General features: G+C 47.0%; 1 protein-coding gene across 1 annotated transcript; it reads right to left on the reverse strand.

Moving 5' to 3' along the window:
* Nucleotides 1–297: 297 nt before the first annotated feature.
* Nucleotides 298–17,757, reverse strand: LOC144123148 (uncharacterized). Its single transcript, XM_077656034.1, has 2 exons — nt 17,743–17,757; nt 298–1,674 (listed from the first exon to the last, which is right to left on the reverse strand). The coding sequence occupies exons 1-2, from the start codon at nt 17,755–17,757 to the stop codon at nt 298–300; spliced, it is 1,392 nt and encodes a 463-aa protein (XP_077512160.1).
* Between the last annotated feature and the right edge of the window lie 320 nt (nt 17,758–18,077).

Consider the following 18,077-nt stretch of genomic DNA (forward strand, 5'->3'; position numbering starts at 1 on the left):
ATCCACGTTCACTTTCTGAAAGGGAAACTTCGGGCGAGTGAGAGGCGTTATCGGTACCCTATCGGTTCGCCGGTGGTCTGAACGGACTTGACAGCTATGGGAGCTGTCACAGTGTTTGCGAATATCCGACTCCATGCACGGCCAGTAGAAACTGTACTTTAGGCGAGCTTTAGTCTTGCGAAAGCCCAGGTGTCCCCCCCAATAGGACTCGTGAGCTAGGCTGAGTGCGGCCTCGCGCCGTAATCTTGGCAGTACTAACTGCTGTACCCCTTGGCCTAGCACCTGGTCTTTATGATACTAAACTCCTTCTACGATAGACATGCCCGCCTTTCCTTGCTTGGCGTTCTGCCAGGCCTGACGCAGAGTGTCATCCTCATGCTGCTCCGCGCGAAACTTCTGTGCCCCGCTAAGCTCAGCCGTGCCGCCCGCCTGTGATGGCTCGACCTCATTACTGTCAACTGTCTGCTGGGGCAGGGTTTCGTCTGCGAACGCCAGGGCGGGCTCGGTGCCCACGTCTGGCCCTGATCTATCTGGTCTGTCTTCAGCCGGCGGCGACAGAGTTCCCACCGCCTGCACGAGACCCTCACTGTCCGTCTTGCCCGAGTCGTGCAGCTGTTCCCATGCGTCTGCGGAAATTAGACAGTCGGCTTGTGTGAGCTTGTCGGTGAGCGCACACAACACCGGTGTCGCATCGTCCACATTTTCGATCAGGGGAGCGCCCCGACACAGCGCCAACGGAACTACTGCCAGTTTTGCCTCTACCTTCTCTCCGAAAGCGGAGACGAGATCGATCGTCCCATGTGGTGATACGAACTCCTCAGGTACAAGGCTTTCGCGCACTACGATGATATCTGCACCGGTGTCCACAATAGCGCCAATAACCGCTTCCCTACAGCGGATTTTAATGTCCGTGAGCGCTGGACGCGTAGATTGCAAGGCCTGGGTGGACACGCGTGCCGTTAGCCTATCATCGCGCGGTGGATTCTCTCGTCTATCAGCTGGGTTCTCACGATCAAATGGGCAGTTCGCGACAACATGTCTCCAGCTTCCGCATCGGAAACAGCCACCCGACCGCGATACCTTTTTCTTTTCTCCTCCTGGCCTGACTGCGGCTATACTGTCTCCTCGCTCTGCTCCATGCTTCTGCGTAGGTGGGGCTTCAGTTCTCGGTTTTGGGGGCGTGTCAAAACCTTTAAAGCTGTCGGCTTTCCTCTGAGCGCTTCCCTTCCCGGCGGCTTCCTCGTATGTCTGTAGCAGTGCAGCTATCTCATCCGCATTCAGCCATTTCTCACCCTCGCGCAGCTTGACATATTTATGTGCTTCTTCTGATAGCCCCGCCTTGAGCTGGTCGGCAACCAGTAGCTTCAATAATCCGTCAAAAGACGACACGCATCGTGACTTTAAATAAAAATTTAAGTAACTCTGGACGCGTGTGACAAAAGCCTTCCAGGTTTCTTCGCGGCGCTTGGTGGCCCCAGAAAGCCGCCTTTGATACTCTGCGGCTGAAAGTTTCAACTCGTCTAGGACCACCGCCTTCAACTTGTCATAGTCCCTGTGCTGCTCTGCGGTGAACCGTGTCGATAAGTAGGCTACCCGCCCAGCCAGCACCGGGAACACAAGCTGCGCCCAATGTTCCTTCGGCACGTTGTAAGCCACGAGCGAGCATTCCACTGACTCAAACCAGACGGGTACTTAACCGTCTGCCGGCAATTTGGGGAACGCGCCGGCGAGTAGCTTAGCGTACTGTCTCAACCGCTCGTCCTCGGAAGGCGCCGCATTCCGGCTTCGAGCACGCATGATTTGCATCTCGAGCTCTAAGGCTCTTATCTTTTTTCCATACAATTCCAACTCTTTCTCAATGTTTTGGCCATGCCGTGACCCCGATGCCTCGTTGCTGCCCTTGTCTCCACCGTCCCCCCTGTCACAACTGTCACTACCGCTGTCCATCGTAGATGCCTTGTCGGGGTTAAGACGACCAAATCGGGTTATCATCAACTACGCAAGCCTTAGTCAAACAGTGACCGCTAAGAAAACGAAGGAACCAGGGAACTCCCTCGGAGCTGCGCTCAGGGTCCTCTTTTTGCGCAGGAATGGCGGCGACCTCGGACCAGGTGCCGACTGAAGCCGCTAGCAGCTGCCTTTACTCGGGGATGCCGTTTTCTGTCCGCTGAAGGCCGTGTCGGCTGGAATCTTCCAACTGCCGCTGTTGCTCCGGGATACCACTCTGTCTGTTGAAGGCCTTATCTTCGGCGTTTCACGCCCGATGCGGTTCGCACCTTCGTACCCCCGTAGCCTGTCGTCCTTTTGGTATCTCGCCTTGGATGCCGAACTTCGTCGTTCTCTCTGTGGATGTCTTCGTCCGTTCCTCGGGGCCGCTGCAGAGCACCAGTACTGTCGACTGCGCCAGTAAAAGGCTTGCCGGTGGGGCTGGTCCGGTGATTTCCAGAAACTGGATGCACCGCTTGAAGGCTCCTCGATGATACGACTTGCAGGCGAAGCGATTTATAGAGAAACGAACTTTTATACAGGCTATTTACAGATGGGTACAAACAAAAGTCAGTATACGGCCGCAACTATCCGCGACCGGCCTAGCCGACCGCCTGCATAGAGGTGAGGGACACCGCGTCCCAACAGTCAAACTGGCGCGCCTCGCACCAGCTCTCAACGGTGACTCCCCCCGCACTCGGCCAGACCGAGCGCCTGCCAGCTAGGAGTCACCAGAGACCAAAGCACACGGGCGCGGCTCCCTTCGCGGGTCCACCCCGAAGATGCCCGCGCCCCTTTCCACACGTAAAAATTAACTGCTAATTGCGGCTCATCAGTTTTGACGAATAGGAAAGCTCAGAACTGATGTCAGCGTTTTTCCCTTACCCACGAGTTGCTCTCTAGGTGGTCTCGCAATCCGCCAAGGGGACAGGGCTCCAAGGTCGAGGCCGGCAGATAGCCCCGCCGTCCGGAGCGGCGAAGGAAACCGCAAGGACGAATGGGGAGACTAACCAAAAAGGCATGAGTCCCCTTCTAACGGCGTGCACCAAAGCAAAACAAAATAAACAAAACCGGTCGCGCAGCCTAGGTCACTGCCCTCTCGCGGAATATTCGGAACACATGTACAAAAAGATGCGACAGCGCGCCGAACCCTACAGGAGTGTTCCTATTTTGGCCTCAAAATAACGGCTGTTATTTCTTCCAGGAGGATTGGCCCGGAGCACCGAGTGTTCGGGTTTTCACTGCAGCGGCCGCGAAATAGACGCTGTGCTCCAAGTACGGCGCTAAGTGCTGAATTCTGAATAAATTATTTTTCTGGCTCGTGCTTATCCTGTGGAATTGAATGCCCTTGCTACACTAAGCTGAGCATGACTCTGCTAGAAAGTACACGAAATTAAAACAAATGCTTCTGCCGAGACGCCAATAACATTGAGGATTTGAAGCTGACATGTCGTACACGCTACATCATCGCTGCTGCCACGTGGATGCTTACAAGTGACGTAACGAAAAGAGTGCATAAAAGGTTTCTTACGTAACGCCTTCCTTGTCTTGATCGTTGTGTATGCATGCGATCAAAAAATTAAACAGCACGCGCTCATTCCTAGTGTGGAGTAATCCAGGCATAGCACTGGCTACACCGCTCATTTTTTAAAACGCCGCCTAAAGAAGCTACGGCGTGCCTTAGTCGATCTTCATGACAATTGTTCCAAAACTATTCAAAAATTTGGCAAGTTATCGGATTCGTTTCGAATTTTTTTTTTAGCAAGCACTATTTGAATAATTCTGCGAACAGCATACAAGGATGTTCGATGAACTATTCAAAAATTTTGAATATTCGCATATCCCAACTCAATAGGCAATGAAACAATTCAGACAGTAGCTGCACACCACAGTAAATCTTTATTCGAATGCAGTTCCATGGCCTACGGTACATGTAGGACCCTTCGTTCCGGGTTTTGTTTTTTCCTGCATTCACCAGGTAAAAAAACATGCGGTAGTTTTTTAGTTCAAGCTCGGGTGCAGATCAGGTTATTCAGCAAAAATATCCATAGTTCGAGATTTTTTCGGGTCCTTTTTTTTTTGCAGCAAAAGACAGTTTACTAAAACCACTCGCTTTTGTGCCGGTCACAAAATGCCCTACTTTTTGATCAACATTTCACAAACACAGAAATGGCAGAATTTGAAGTAAAAACTGTTCACCAAACTAGATTTTAATCTCATCTATTACCATTATTTCGTTTAGTAAACTCTCCGTCTCCTACGCAGCAACTCGCGTGCATGCAAAACCTGCCTGCTTTGTACACTGCGACAATAGTCATTAAACATCAAAGAGACTATTTTAAACAGGCAAGAGCCCTGAAGCAGGACATCGTTAGCGTGCAGAGTGCTTTATTTATTTTATTTATTTACTTAAAGATGCTGCGATCTAGTACAGATCATAGCAGGGCGAAAAAAAAAACTAAATATAAGCATATAAACACTCAAATTCATAACATTTGCAGGCACTTTTCAAACATCACTAAAGAATTATGATTAACAGCCTCGCTATTAAGTTTATTCCATTCAGTATTTGTCCTCGGAAAAAAAGAATATTTAAAGCAGTATTTCGTGCGTTCAAAAGGGTTATTGTTAGTGCATGCCATTGTCTCGTGTTATAACCTGAGGAGTAAGCAAAATAATTAGAAGTATTAACTTTATAATGACCTTTTACGACCTGGAAGAAAAACTTTAATCGACAAACACGATTGCGCTCCACAACTGGGGGTAACCCACTTCACCTCACGAGCTCACTTACAGATGCACGGTCATATGAGTTAAAAATAAATCTAACTACTTTATGCTGTATTCGCTCTAATTTCTGAATGTTTGTTACCGTGAAAGGGTCCCAGATGATTACAGCATATTCTGGGCTTGGTGGCTGTACCATGAAGCAGACCACTAATCCGCTTCTGCTCATAATGCAGGTGCTCGCAGCAGTCGTCACACACGCGCTGCTTCCCGCCCTGGTTTCGGCTGGGGTGGAATGCGCGCCGTCAGACCTGCCTGGATACCCCTGCAGTGATACGCATGTCCGTTGTCTCAACGCCATCAGCGCTTCAAACCTGCAAGCGTCATCGCTGGAACCCTGGACACTTCCGGAACCTTGGACACACCCATCGTCATCGACGGCACCTGGCACACCGTGTATAAAAGAGCGGCAATCACCGGCTGCGTTCTGTGGGCTTGGTGGCTGTACCATGAAGCAGACCACTAATCCGCTTCTGCTCATAATGCAGGTCAGTAACCCATACGCCTTATTTGCTAAGAAAACTAGTAATTACTGCCTGGTGCAGCTTCCGAGCCCACAGTGTTGTGTCGATGTTCCTATTGAATGTTTAGAAACGATTCGCATCTTGCTACTATTGTCCGGGGACATAGAAACGAATCCGGGACCTGCCACTGCAGAGGCAGCACTTGCTGAATTGAAGTTGTCCTCAGGTCAGGCTACAATAATTAGTGACGTCCAAGACCTCAAAAACAAGTTAACAACTACAGAGAAAACCATTACAGATCTAATTCAGAGGATTGCCGATTTAGAGAGCCACTACCAGAACCTGGCTACTTTGAAAACAGATGTCGAATGTATGCAATGCAACACAGAAAAGGCTACTCAACTGGTGCGGGATCTGGAAGCCCGATTTGATGACGCCGAAAACTGCTCACGAAGATGCAGTCTGATTTTTTACGGCCTTTCCAATCCTACACCATCCGAGTCATTTGCCGATTCCGAAGAAGTCATAATCCGCCACTGCTCCGATCAGCTCGATTTGTCGTTAGATAGTAAAGATATCGAACGTGCACACCGTCTTGGCCGTCACAACACAGAACGCCAGCGTCCCATAATTGTAAAGTTTGCGTCTTTTAATACTAAACAAATGATCCTCTCAAATGTCCCCAAACTAAAAGATACTGATTTCAGCATTGGTGAAGATTTCTCCCGCCGAGTTCAAAATATAAGAAAGCAACTTGTCGCGTTTGCCAAATCAAAAACAACTAAATTTTCGTTGCGGTACAAAACCCTTCATATAGGCCCCAAACGCTATTTTTTTGAGTCTGAGCAAACAGTAAAAGAAATCTTCTAGCCACCACGGCGACGCAAGTCGGCACTACACCGTTCCCAAACATGTCCTCGTCCTAATCTTACGTTTTCGGCAATCTTTACCAATATACGCAGTTTCATCCCGAAGCGAGAGCTCGTGTCAAACCTGGTGTTATCATCTGATAGCAACTTGCTTATATTAACTGAAACGTGGCTAACAAATGACATTAGTGATAGCGAGGTGCTTGCTGATAAGCCTAATTTTTCTCTCTTTCGTTCAGATCGTAAAAACGCACGTGGTGGTGGTGTTCTGATTGCGGCAAGCAACCACTTATCATGCACTGCTTTAAACATTTCATCCGACCTTGAATTAATTTGGCTTATCTGGTGATCCGCACCACATTCCGTGCTGCTGGGTGTCTGCTACAGGCCGCCACACAACACTCCCCATTTTTGCCGCCAGCTGAACGCAACCTTGTCTAAATTAACCTCGCGGTATCCCAACGCTCACATTCTCCTCTTCGGGGATTTTAATTACCCGACTATTAACTGGCATAACCCGGTGCACTCCATAGATAATCGAGCGGATACAAGAGAATTTCTTGATATCTTTTCGAATTTTAATCTTGCCCAACTTGTACTAGAACCTACGCGTGTAGTAAACGACACTGCAAATATTTTAGATTTAGTATTAACAAGCCATCCTGAAAGTTTCTCCTCCATGACTTACTTGCGGGAAATTAGTGACCATAAAGTCATCCACACAGTCTTTAATTTCAAACCAATTCCTCGCCACAGTCCGGGAAAGACAATCCGGCTGTACGATAAAGGCAACTATGAAGCAATAAATAGTGAGCTGCACGTTCTTTCCATCTTTTAACGCAACTTTTCAAAGCAGATCTATCCAGGAAGACTGGTCAATATTTAAACAAAAGCTTAACTCTCTGGCAGATAAATACATCCCGAAGACTACTTTTCATGACACTCGAAACCAGCCGTGGTTCACGAAGTCACTGAAAAAACTCGAAAATAAAAAGAAACGCCTATTCCGCGCAGCTAAAGCCAATCACAGCACCTGCTCATGGGACAACTATTATACCGCCGAGAGCTCGTATTTATCAGCTGTCAAAAACGCTAAGCAACACTTTTATCACGACGACTTGTCGAGAATCCTAAAAAGTAACACAAAAAAGTTCTGGCAAATTATAAACCCTACTAATACGCATTCAGTTACCCTGAATAAAGATTCAGGAGAGCCATTTAGCGATACTGAATGTGCTAATATCTTTTCAATTGCTTTTTCCTCTGTCTTCACAAGCGAGCCCGATGCGCTCTTACCTATTCTGCCTACAACCATTCAGCACACCATGCCTGTAACCAATGTTTCTGCTAATGGAATAATGTTCTTAATAGATAAAATAAATTCTAAACTTTAAAAAAACACAAAGTGCATTTCTGCCGAATGTTTATTGTTACTGTTTGCTCAGTCACTTTCCACAGGCACCATACCTGATGATTGGAAGAAGGGAAAGGTCGTTCCAGTCTACAAATTCGGTAACAAAAATTCCCCATTAAATTACCGTCCTATCTCGCTCACAAGTGTACCGTGTAAAATCATGGAGCATATCATCTACTCAGAAATCATGCAGTTCCTGGATAGTAACAAATTCTTTCATCCTGCACAACATGGATTTCGCAAAAACTATTCCTGTAACACACAATTAGCACTCTTTCTTCACGATCTGCATGCGAACCTCGACTTAAAAATCCAGACTGACGCAATTTTTTTAGACTTTGCTAAAGCCTTCGACAAGGTTTCCCACCGACGTTTGATGCTAAAACTTTCGCAGCTGAACCTGCATCCTAACATCTTAAAATGGATTGAAGCATTTCTAACGTGTCGCTTTCAGTCAGTTGCTGTTAACAACCAGTCATCCCCTTCTGCCCCCGTAACCTCAGGCGTACCTCAGGGCTCGGTCCTAGGTCCTCTTTTCTTCTTAATATACATAAACGACTTGCCAGAACACCTACCATGCAATATCCGTTTATTCGCCGACGACTGCGTTATCTACCACTCAATAACTAACACTTCCGACCAAAAAGCCCTTCAGGATGATCTTAACCGCATTGAAAAATGGTGCGATGATTGGCTAATGACACTTAACCCTAACAAATGGAAGCTTATTTCGTTTCACCGCAGACTTAATCCGTTGTCCTTTTCCTATAGAATTTCTAACAATCCAATAGAGCACATTCATTCATACAAATACTTAGGTATCACTGTGTGTCATGATCTAACTTGGCGGGAACATGTTACTAATGTTATTTCATCTGCAAACAGAACCCTTGGCTATCTGAAGCGCTATTTACGTCACGCAACAAAACAGGTCAAATTACTCGCTTACACATCATTGGTAAGACCAAAACTAGAATACGCATCCCCCATTTGGAGCCCCCATCAAGCATATCTAATCGATGCACTTGAAGCCGTGCAAAATCTCGCCGCCCGTTTCATTCACTCCCAATATTCATACGAGGTCAGTGTGACATCCCTGAAATCACTGTCCAACTTACGAAGTCTTTCTTGCCGTCGTCGCGTCGCAACCCTGTCTCTTTTTCATAAATTTTATTACAGCTCACTCGGCCATGAACCATACATCTGCGCACCTCCGCCGCGCATATCACATCGCACTGGTCACCCCCTTCAAGTTACTCGTCCACGTGCCCGTACTGTAACCTTCTCCACCTCTTTCTTTCCACGAGCCGTGTCAGACTGGAACGGCCTCTCCCCCTCCGCTGCTGCTATCACCTGCCCGTCACTCTTCAACGCCAATATTGAACTTCATATGTCATCGTGAAAAAATGTACCAATTTTTGATTACCCCACCCCTTATGTAATACCCCGAAAGGGGCCTTTAATGTAAATAAATGAAATGAAATGAAAAAACGGACAGATGAGGGAATTGTATACAAATAGACGAACACTAGGTAGGGATGACTTTAATGAGCGCCTCAAGAAAAAGAGTTTCCGCATTGAATTTCCTACGACAGCGTCTATGGGTTTTGACCACGAGAGGTTTTTTGTAATCCATAGGCCCAAATATTTATACTCTGTCACCTCTAATACTGATATGTTGTTAGTACCGTACACAAAATGAAGAGGTATTTTCTTGTGTGTAATTTTCATAAAAACGGTTTTTTCGAAATTAATGCTTATCTGCCATTTGTTGCGCCATGCAACCACCCTCGCTAGGTCATTATTTAGACGTACCTGGTCATCAACTGAAGACACCACTTGATATAAAATACAGTCATCCGCGTACAGTTTCACGCGGACTGAAAGATCTGCCACAATGTCATTAATAAACAGTAGAAATAGGAGTGGTCCCAAAACGGATCCCTGGGGGACGCCAGACATAACCCGGACACCGCTGGAAGATATATTGTTTAGAGTGACGAATTGACACCTGTTTGAGAGGTAAGCTGTAACCCATGTAAGTATCCGGTCGATTTTAATATAGTAACTTCATTTATGAATTAATTTGTTATGTGATACCTTATCAAATGCTTTGCGGAAATCCATGAATATTGCGTCTGTTAGCTTTCCCTGATTGATCGACTGAGTAAAGTCATGCACAGTTTCAACTAACTGTGTACTTGCAGAAAACCCACGCCTGAAACCATACTGAAAATCGGAAAGTACTTTGTGCACTTCCGAGAAACTTAATATATGTTTATGAATTGTATGTTCTAAAATTTTACACGATGTCGACGTTAGAGATATAGGTCGGTAATTCACGAGGTGAGCTTTTTTCCAGTTTTGTGCAGAGGTTTAATTGCGGCTGACCTCCAGTCATCCGGTAAAGAACCGTCATGTAAAGATCTGGTGAATATTACTGTCAGGTATTTTGCGCACCACTCCGCATAGCGCATCAAAAAAGCGTTTGGTATGTTATCGGGACCTGCTGATTTTTTAACATCAAGGTTCAAAAGCAAGTTAAAAACACTAGTCTCTGAAATTACAACATCTGAAATGGCAGGGAGTGCTGTAGAAAAGTTGCGCAGACAACCGTTGTCCTCTGTGAATACTGACTGAAAGAATTCGTTGAACGCGGAACAAACAACACCCTCATTACGCACACATTTGCCGTCTATTATGAATTTGTTTGTGGAAGAAGATTTGGGCGTGATTTGGCGCCAGAACCTCTCAGGAGACGTTCTAATGAAAGAAGGCAGGAGCGTTCCGTAATACTTTTCTTTGTCGCAAATTATTTCCTGCTTAAGTTGCTCTGAAATTGCTTCCGCAATTGGTTTTAATGCTAAATTTCTGCTTGATTTCTTTTTAACCTTGCACTCACGTAAAATTGTTTACTACTTGCAGCATGTCAAATGTGAACACAATGTCGAGCATTACAGTATCAGCGTTATGGGCAGAGCATGATGAATAGGTGTACCAGTCAATGTTAGGCAAGTTGAAGTCACCAGCCAGTATTAGTCTATCGTCTCTTCTTACATGGCATCGTAAATATGCTCTTAAGTTTTCCAAGACCGTAACGGATGAGTTTGGAGGCCTGCAAAAAGCGCCAAGAACAAAGCGAACCTTGTTGATGTATGTTTTGCAAAATATGGCTTCAATGCCTTGAGCATCAGGCATCTTGAAAAATTGCAATGATGATTTCATTAAAATTGCCACTCCTCCACCTCTTCTGTCCCGGTTGCCACGAAAAACCTTATTGTCTTTGGGAACAAATCCACTGTCAAATATTTAATTGCTTAACCAGGTCTCAGTAAGCATGGCAACGTCCGCGTCGTGTGAGAACAGCATGCCTTCAAGTTCTGCAGCTTTGTTTACGACGCTACGACAATTTGCGTTAAGGATTTTGAAAACCCGACTGATTCCTTTCTGGTGTCACTTTTGATTCCTCGGGATTTTATACCGATTGTTTCGTGAATTATCCCATCCGAACATGTTACCGTCAATGCTAACCTTGTCAAACACCAGCTTAACCTTGGCACCATTGCTCTTTTCCCGAGATGCACTTTCCCATAACTTGTTCCTGACGTCACGAATTCTTTTTGAAAAGTCTTCACTAACCGAAAAAAATCTGTGCCTTTCAACTTTGGACATGCTTTCATTATTGAAGCCTTTTCTCGGTAGTCACTAAATTTTATGATGACAGGGTGATTCTTTGTTGATTTCGTAGCTATTCTGTGACACCTTTCTATGCTGTTTATTACCAATCCTAACTTCTCATCAAAAATTTCCTTTGTTATTTTGCCCCTAATGTCTGCTTCTGATTCTTCATTCCTTAAATAAGCAGGTTGTTCCTACGGCTCCTGTTTTCCAGGTTGTCTGTTTTATTTAGCAGGTATGAAACGGTGCCTTCCAGTTCAGTTACAGTCGACTTCACGTCCTGCAGTTCCGTTTTTAAAATATTGATTGTTGCTACCTCATTTTCAAGACTTTTAATTCTATCTGTCAAGCTATCTAACTTTTCTTCAAAAGAACACTTTTTGGCCAGAATGTCATTAACAGACGATGTCAGGGAGCTTTGGCCCAAGAGCAGCTGCTGTAGCATTTCCTTTTCCGTCATACCTGTACCTGGATTCGATTCTATGTCACCACATTTTAACATATCGTCTTGGAAAGAAAACACGCACGACAAAGCATTTCTCATACACAGTGGACAGGGCAGCAACAGAAAGCGGTTGTCGCTACGATAGCAACAGGCAGATAAATAGTTACCAACCTGCGCAATGAAGCAAAATGGGTTCCTGAGAATTGTGCTCGATGTGCTGCTGCCGAGCCCACTTGATGCAGGCGGCGGTGAGGAGCGTCTTATATAGGCGACGATGTCCCCGTGATGTGACGTCCCCAGTGATGGCGCAGTCGCAGAAACGGTGGTGATAGGCACGCTGGGGTGGTTAATCGAGCAAAGGGCGGCACGTGCCGTTGTCTCGAAGCAAACGTCACTTGCTTGTTATGAAGGCAGTTGGAAGGGATCATAACCAAGGCATGATGGTTGTACGGGCAGCAAGACGGCCAAAACCTGCGCTATGAAGCAAAATACATGATACATAATCACTAATAAATGCCTGGTCAGAACACGTCTTGTAGTCACTCGCTTAAAAGCTATTTTTCGAACATATCCACAAGTTAAATCACGCCATGAATAACAAGCGTTAAGAGAGGTTTGGTTTATGGTTTATGGGGGTTTAACGTCCCAAAGCGACTCAGGCTATGAGGGACGCCGTAGTGAAGGGCTCCGGAAATTTCAACCACCTGGGGTTTTTTAACGTGCACTGACATCGCACAGTACACGGGCGTCTAGAATTTCGCCTCCATCGAAATTCGACCACCGCGGCCGGGATCGAACCCGCGTCTTTCGGGCCAGCAGCCGAGCGCCGTAACCACTCAGCCACCGCGGCGGCCGTTAAGAGAGGTTTAAGATCACCAGTTGTTCGAACACTCCTCTGGAATAACCAGTGAATATCTGCTGACTTCTGTGCGTTACATTCAGCTTTGTTCAGGAAAAAGGACGTTCTCTATCACCCTTCCTATCCTCGTCATCAGCTTACTACGCCCACTATAGAACAAAGGCTTCTCCCATACCTCTCCGATTAACCCTGGATTGTGCCAGCTGCGCCCCCTTAACCCCCCCCCCCCCCAAACTTCTTAATCTCATCCGCCAACCTAATTCTTTGCCGCCGCCTGATACGCTTGCCTTCTCTTGTTATCCAGCCCCCTATCCTGATGACCATCGGATATCTTGCCTTCGCATTACATGCCATGACCAGGCCCATTTCTTCTTGATTTCGACTAGGATGTCATTAACCCGCACTTGATCCCAGACACGCCCTGCCCCTCCCTGTCTCTTGACGTTGCACCTACCATGTTCCTTTCCATAGCTCGCTGCTCTGTTTATCCCTTTTCGTTATCCTCCATGTTTCTGCCCCCTAGGTGAGGTGAGTACCGGTAATATACACCTGTTATATACTTTGTTCTTCAGGTATATTGGTAAACTGCCATTCATGGCCTGAGAGAACCTGCCGAATACGCTACACCCCATTCTTATTCTTCTAGTTATTTCACCTTCGTGATCTTGATCAGCTGTCACTGCCTGCCCCAAGTACACGTATTGCCTTACCACTTCCAGCGCTTCGCTACCCATAGTAAACCGCTGTTCACTTCCAAGCCTGTCGAACATAACTTTGGTTTTCTGCATATTATTTTTTAGACCCACAATTCTGCTTTGCCTGCCTAAGTCAATGATCATCCTTTGCAGTTCATCCCTGAGTGCGTTAGCAAGCGAACGCCATCAGCTAATGGTCGATTACTAAGGTTTTCTCCATTAACTCTTATACCGAACTGTCCCAACTCACATCTCGGAACACCTCCTGCAAATAGGCGGTGAATAACATTTGCGAGATCGTGTCTCCCTGCCTGACACCCTCCCTTATTGGAATTTTACTGCTTACTTTATTTAGCACTAAGGTAACTGCGCAGCCTTTACAGATATCAGTATTATTAGATAAGGCTCATCAACATCCTCATTCCGTAATACCTGCATGTCTGCTGAGGTTTATACCGAGTCAAATGTGTCGTTCCCATGATATATGCCGGCTCTATCTAGGGGTTATATTCTGCGCATTTTTCGATCATGTGACTGACAGTGTGAATATGGTCTGTTGTCGAGCAACCTTTACAGAAGCCTGCCTGATTATTTGGTTGATTGAAGTCTAAGGTTATCCTGACTGTATTAGCAGTTACCTTAGTAAATACCTTAAGGCAACGGACAGTAAGCTGATCGGTCTGTAATTTTTCAAGTTCTTGACGTCTCCTTTCTTATGGATTTAGATATTATTAGCGTTGTCTCAAGCTTCCGGCACGCTTCAGGTCATAAGGCATGGCGCGTACAGAGTGGATTTTTTTTAGCACAATCTCAACTTTCTTTCAAAAGATCTGACGCTGCCTGATCCCCACCATCTGCAATCCCCTTTACGTTTCTTCTAAGGCTTTCTTTACTCCCTCTTTCGTTACTGGCGGGATGTCCCGTTGTTGTGCGCTGCTGCATCTCTCATTAACATCCTGATGATGAGAGACATTATTGATAGGCAGTAGCGCACAGCAGTGGGGACATGCGCCCTTTTATAACTCTCCGTTCAGGAGTAAAAACCAGTCAAAAGACGGGACACAAACGAAGAGACGAGGCACAAACACGACGACTGGTCGTCGTGTGTGTGCCTCGGTGGTGCGACACACCAGTCGTCGTGTGTGTGCCTCGTCTCTTCGTTGCGTCCCGTCTTTTGACTGGTTTTACTCCTGCACATGTACCAACTGACCCAGATTTCAACACTACTACTTTATAACTCTGTATGTACATATTAACGAATCCCTCATTCCCTCGTGCTTGTCTGTACTCTAGAACAGCCATTTTTACGGAAAAATTGGGTTTAACCCGATCTGCAAGAATCAGGTTAAGTCGAGTTTCACCCGAAAACTAAGGGCTCTAGGTGTATATTGAAGGCTTGGATTTTCTGAAGAGAGATCAGTCGTGTTCATTACAGAATTGATTTCAATAAAAGGTCCGTGTAACTTCATTAACACTCACTTCGAGCACTCACGCCATAATAGAACTGCAATATAAAGTGTTTCAAGTGATGTTTCGTGCGAAACGGTGAACATTTACAGGGAATTGGCGGAAATTCTTTCCGCGAGTCGACAGAGCAGTGGCTTTCGTTGAGCGTTTTTTTCTGTGAAGGTCGCAGTTTCGAAACGGGTGTACGACAACGTGAATGCTACTCCCGAAGGGACATGCATTGTTTTCGCTTTGCGATACAGCTGTAATTTCTTTTAAATGAGGCGGTTCAACGTGCCGAAACGACACGCAGGCTATGAGGACGCCGTAGTGAACGGCGCCGGATTAATTTAGACCCGGTGTGTTCTTTAACGTGCGCTGCCATGGCACAGCGCACGGGTGTTTTTGTATTTGGCCTCCATCGAAATGCTGCCTCCAGAGTTGCAATTGTTTTGCAGAAACTGCGACAGTTTGTAGACAATCTCTTCTCAGATTTGCGCACGCAAGTGCATGGCTTTGCTTAGCGATGTTTATTGAAAGCTTCTGCTGAGCTGCATCGCTTTCTTCTGGCCCGTCAGAAGTAGACCTATTTTTTCGTTGAACGGCATAAGCTACGGAATTATTTTGCGAGAGATGCGGGTCGCAGGTGGTTGTATGTAGTCTGCTTCATTATACAAGCGGAGATAATACAGCCGTCCTCTAACTTCTTTTGCCCGTAAAGAGAGTGCGCAGGCAGTCCTACTCTGGAGGCATTTCACTGCTTAGCCAATTTAGGCGGAGTAAACAGCTGCTAAAGAGAATACACAAACCGGTATACTTTTTTTGAGAGAGTACCAGTGTATAGAGTGCGGCCTTGCTGAGCTGGTGCTAAAGCTAGCTACACATATCCTACGTGTCGCCATGAAAAACCCTGAATCCGCCAATCATTGGCTTTAAAGCCATTCGTGATTATTCATCGTTTTTGTTTGGTCGCACATTACGAGCCCCATCTCACAGGCACCGTAGCCTACCCCTGAACAAATGTTTCTGTCAGTGCTGTTTAGGTCAGTAACGCTGCATGGAACCCTTCTGCAATTCTTGGTGGTCAGCGAAGCGTTTGACTAGCGGTAATCGTGTGTGCCGTTTTTGTTTTCCCGACAAGCCCACGGGTCTATTTCCAAAAAAATAAAACATTGTCTTCTTTCCAGTCACTTTTCCTCAGCAAGGCGTTACAAACTTTGGTTCGGGCAGGTCCCCCTAATTTTGCACAATCGACCTCGTAAAGCGTAGCTCCTAAAGCCGAACTGCCGAGGGATCAGGATTAGTTCGTAAAAATTGAGAAATCGCAGACTCGGGCGTAAACTCTATATAGATCCGTGCAGACATTTAGCTGCAACAACCTGTATCATGGCCTGAATACTTTCCAGCCAGTTGTGTGAGGCCTCCGTAATACTCTTTTTCCATTCGGCAAATTCACGAGTAGAAGGTACATTTCTCTGACTCTGAAAGTGATGAAGATCTGTCGAAGCGGACGAATATGTGGTGCCGATCACAGCATGTAGTTGCCTCTCGCACCTCGTGTTTGCGTCACCGCTGACTCCATTTATGATGACCACGTCAATAACGCTGCAGAAACCTTTCTAGAACTCCAACTTTAATCATGGTTTGAGTACGGCACCTTTCTACCACTGAAAACATGTTCATCGCTTTCGTAATCAGCAAGTGAGGGAAACGCCGCGAAATGCGTGGTGGTGGTACGGAACGTTCACTGCTGAGGCGCCTATGAGGCCCCACTTTTTTTATGCGTCATGTACGGGTGTGAGATATCCATCGCCAGCTACAATCATTCCGAACTAGAGGTTGAGAATTTGCATCCGGGAAAATTCAGTTCTCCCCCCCCCCCCCCCCCCCCGTTCTCTCCGATCTTTATTTTTTTCTCTCACACCTCGCCGGCGTCACTGGTTTCAATAAAAGCAACAGTGAAGAGGAATTGTGAAATGCTCGAAAAATGCCTGCGCGTGGAAGCCGCCATAACACGCCAGAGGATTTCCCATGAACGCTAGTATCCGGGCGCCGTGGGAAGCCGAGCAACGGCGTTTCTTGATCATACCTCCAGACAACACCGCTACGGCGAGGCGTCACACGTGAGAGGACTCTTTAAGAGCGCTTCCGGATAGCATTAATCATCGAGCGTGCACACATAGACAATAAATAGAAAGCCGCCCTAGGAGAAACGGCATCTCCGCAAAGGTAAAAAAAGGCGCGACGCCGCTCAACTTGGCGTATACGGGCCGAGAAGTCATCCGCTTCTCTTTATCGGCCTCTACCCCCTTTTGTGCAACTAGAAACGGCCATTCGTAGCGCTGTCGCCCGCGTGCGAAGCGGAGGCATCGACTGAACGGCATTTCGTCGCCGCGAGTCGCGGGAGCTCTCTCTCTACGTGGCGGAGTGCGCGCGAGAAGGACCCGGCGCGGTTCGCTACATTATTTCGTATTCAGCCCGTGTGCGCGCCGAGCGAGTTGGCGGGGCCGGCAGCGCTCGCAGGAAGTCCCGCGCGTGAGAATCGCTCATCATCGGCGGTACCGCGATTGCGAAAATGAAAAACGGTTCCATCCCCTTTGTTTGATGCCTGCCGCAGCGGCGGCGGCACTTGGATGGAGACGCGCTTTAAAACTTTATTCTGCCTCAATGCTGTCGCGTCTGCAGGGCACGGAACCCGCGCGTTTTATTTCCCGCTGCACACTAGCGTGTTGCGGTCATTATTCTTCGCAGATTTCGGGATATGAACGCGCGCGTGGGGTATTTACGGAACCTTTTTATTGCGGAGAACTTGGGGCAGCGCGCCACTCTTTTTTGTGGCCCGTCGGGCCCTACGCACCGCGGGAGGAATGCATCTTCTCTTGCTTTTTTCTACATTTAGTTAGTGTCGCGTGCTGCTGTTTGGGCCCAGACTGACCAAAGAGCCGCACGCAATGAAACTTCCGCATCCGAGTGTTGCAAGACCGGGAGGCCGTGTCTGTGGTGCGGCGATGTGAGCAGCCTTTGAAGGAACTCGCGATGTTCTTGGCAGAGACTAGGAAACACCTCCTATAAGAGTGCCGATCACGCAAGGCCACGCACCTTCTTCTCCTCCATGCCGCGTACACCCTATAGCCACAGGTCGCCATTGGGATGGCTGAGTAATTGCGTCGTTTAGTGAGTGAGCACGAAGTAGCGGCTTCGATTCTCTGCCACTGGAGGCGCATTAGGAATTGGACGAAAATGTTTATGCTCTTTGATTTTGGGGCGCGTTGAGCTTCCCTAGGCAATCGAAATTAGTCCGAAGCCATTCAATGGGCTATGCGCTTCTCACCCAAGTGCAGCTTAGCCGAACACGAACGGATTTTTTTTTATTTTCCTTCTGTGTCGAACGCCACGGCGCACTCTTCATACTGTCCGCTCACGAGGCAGTTTTG

Source organism: Amblyomma americanum, chromosome 1 (genome assembly GCF_052857255.1).
Source record: "Amblyomma americanum isolate KBUSLIRL-KWMA chromosome 1, ASM5285725v1, whole genome shotgun sequence".
NCBI classification, from domain to species: Eukaryota; Metazoa; Arthropoda; class Arachnida; order Ixodida; family Ixodidae; genus Amblyomma; species Amblyomma americanum.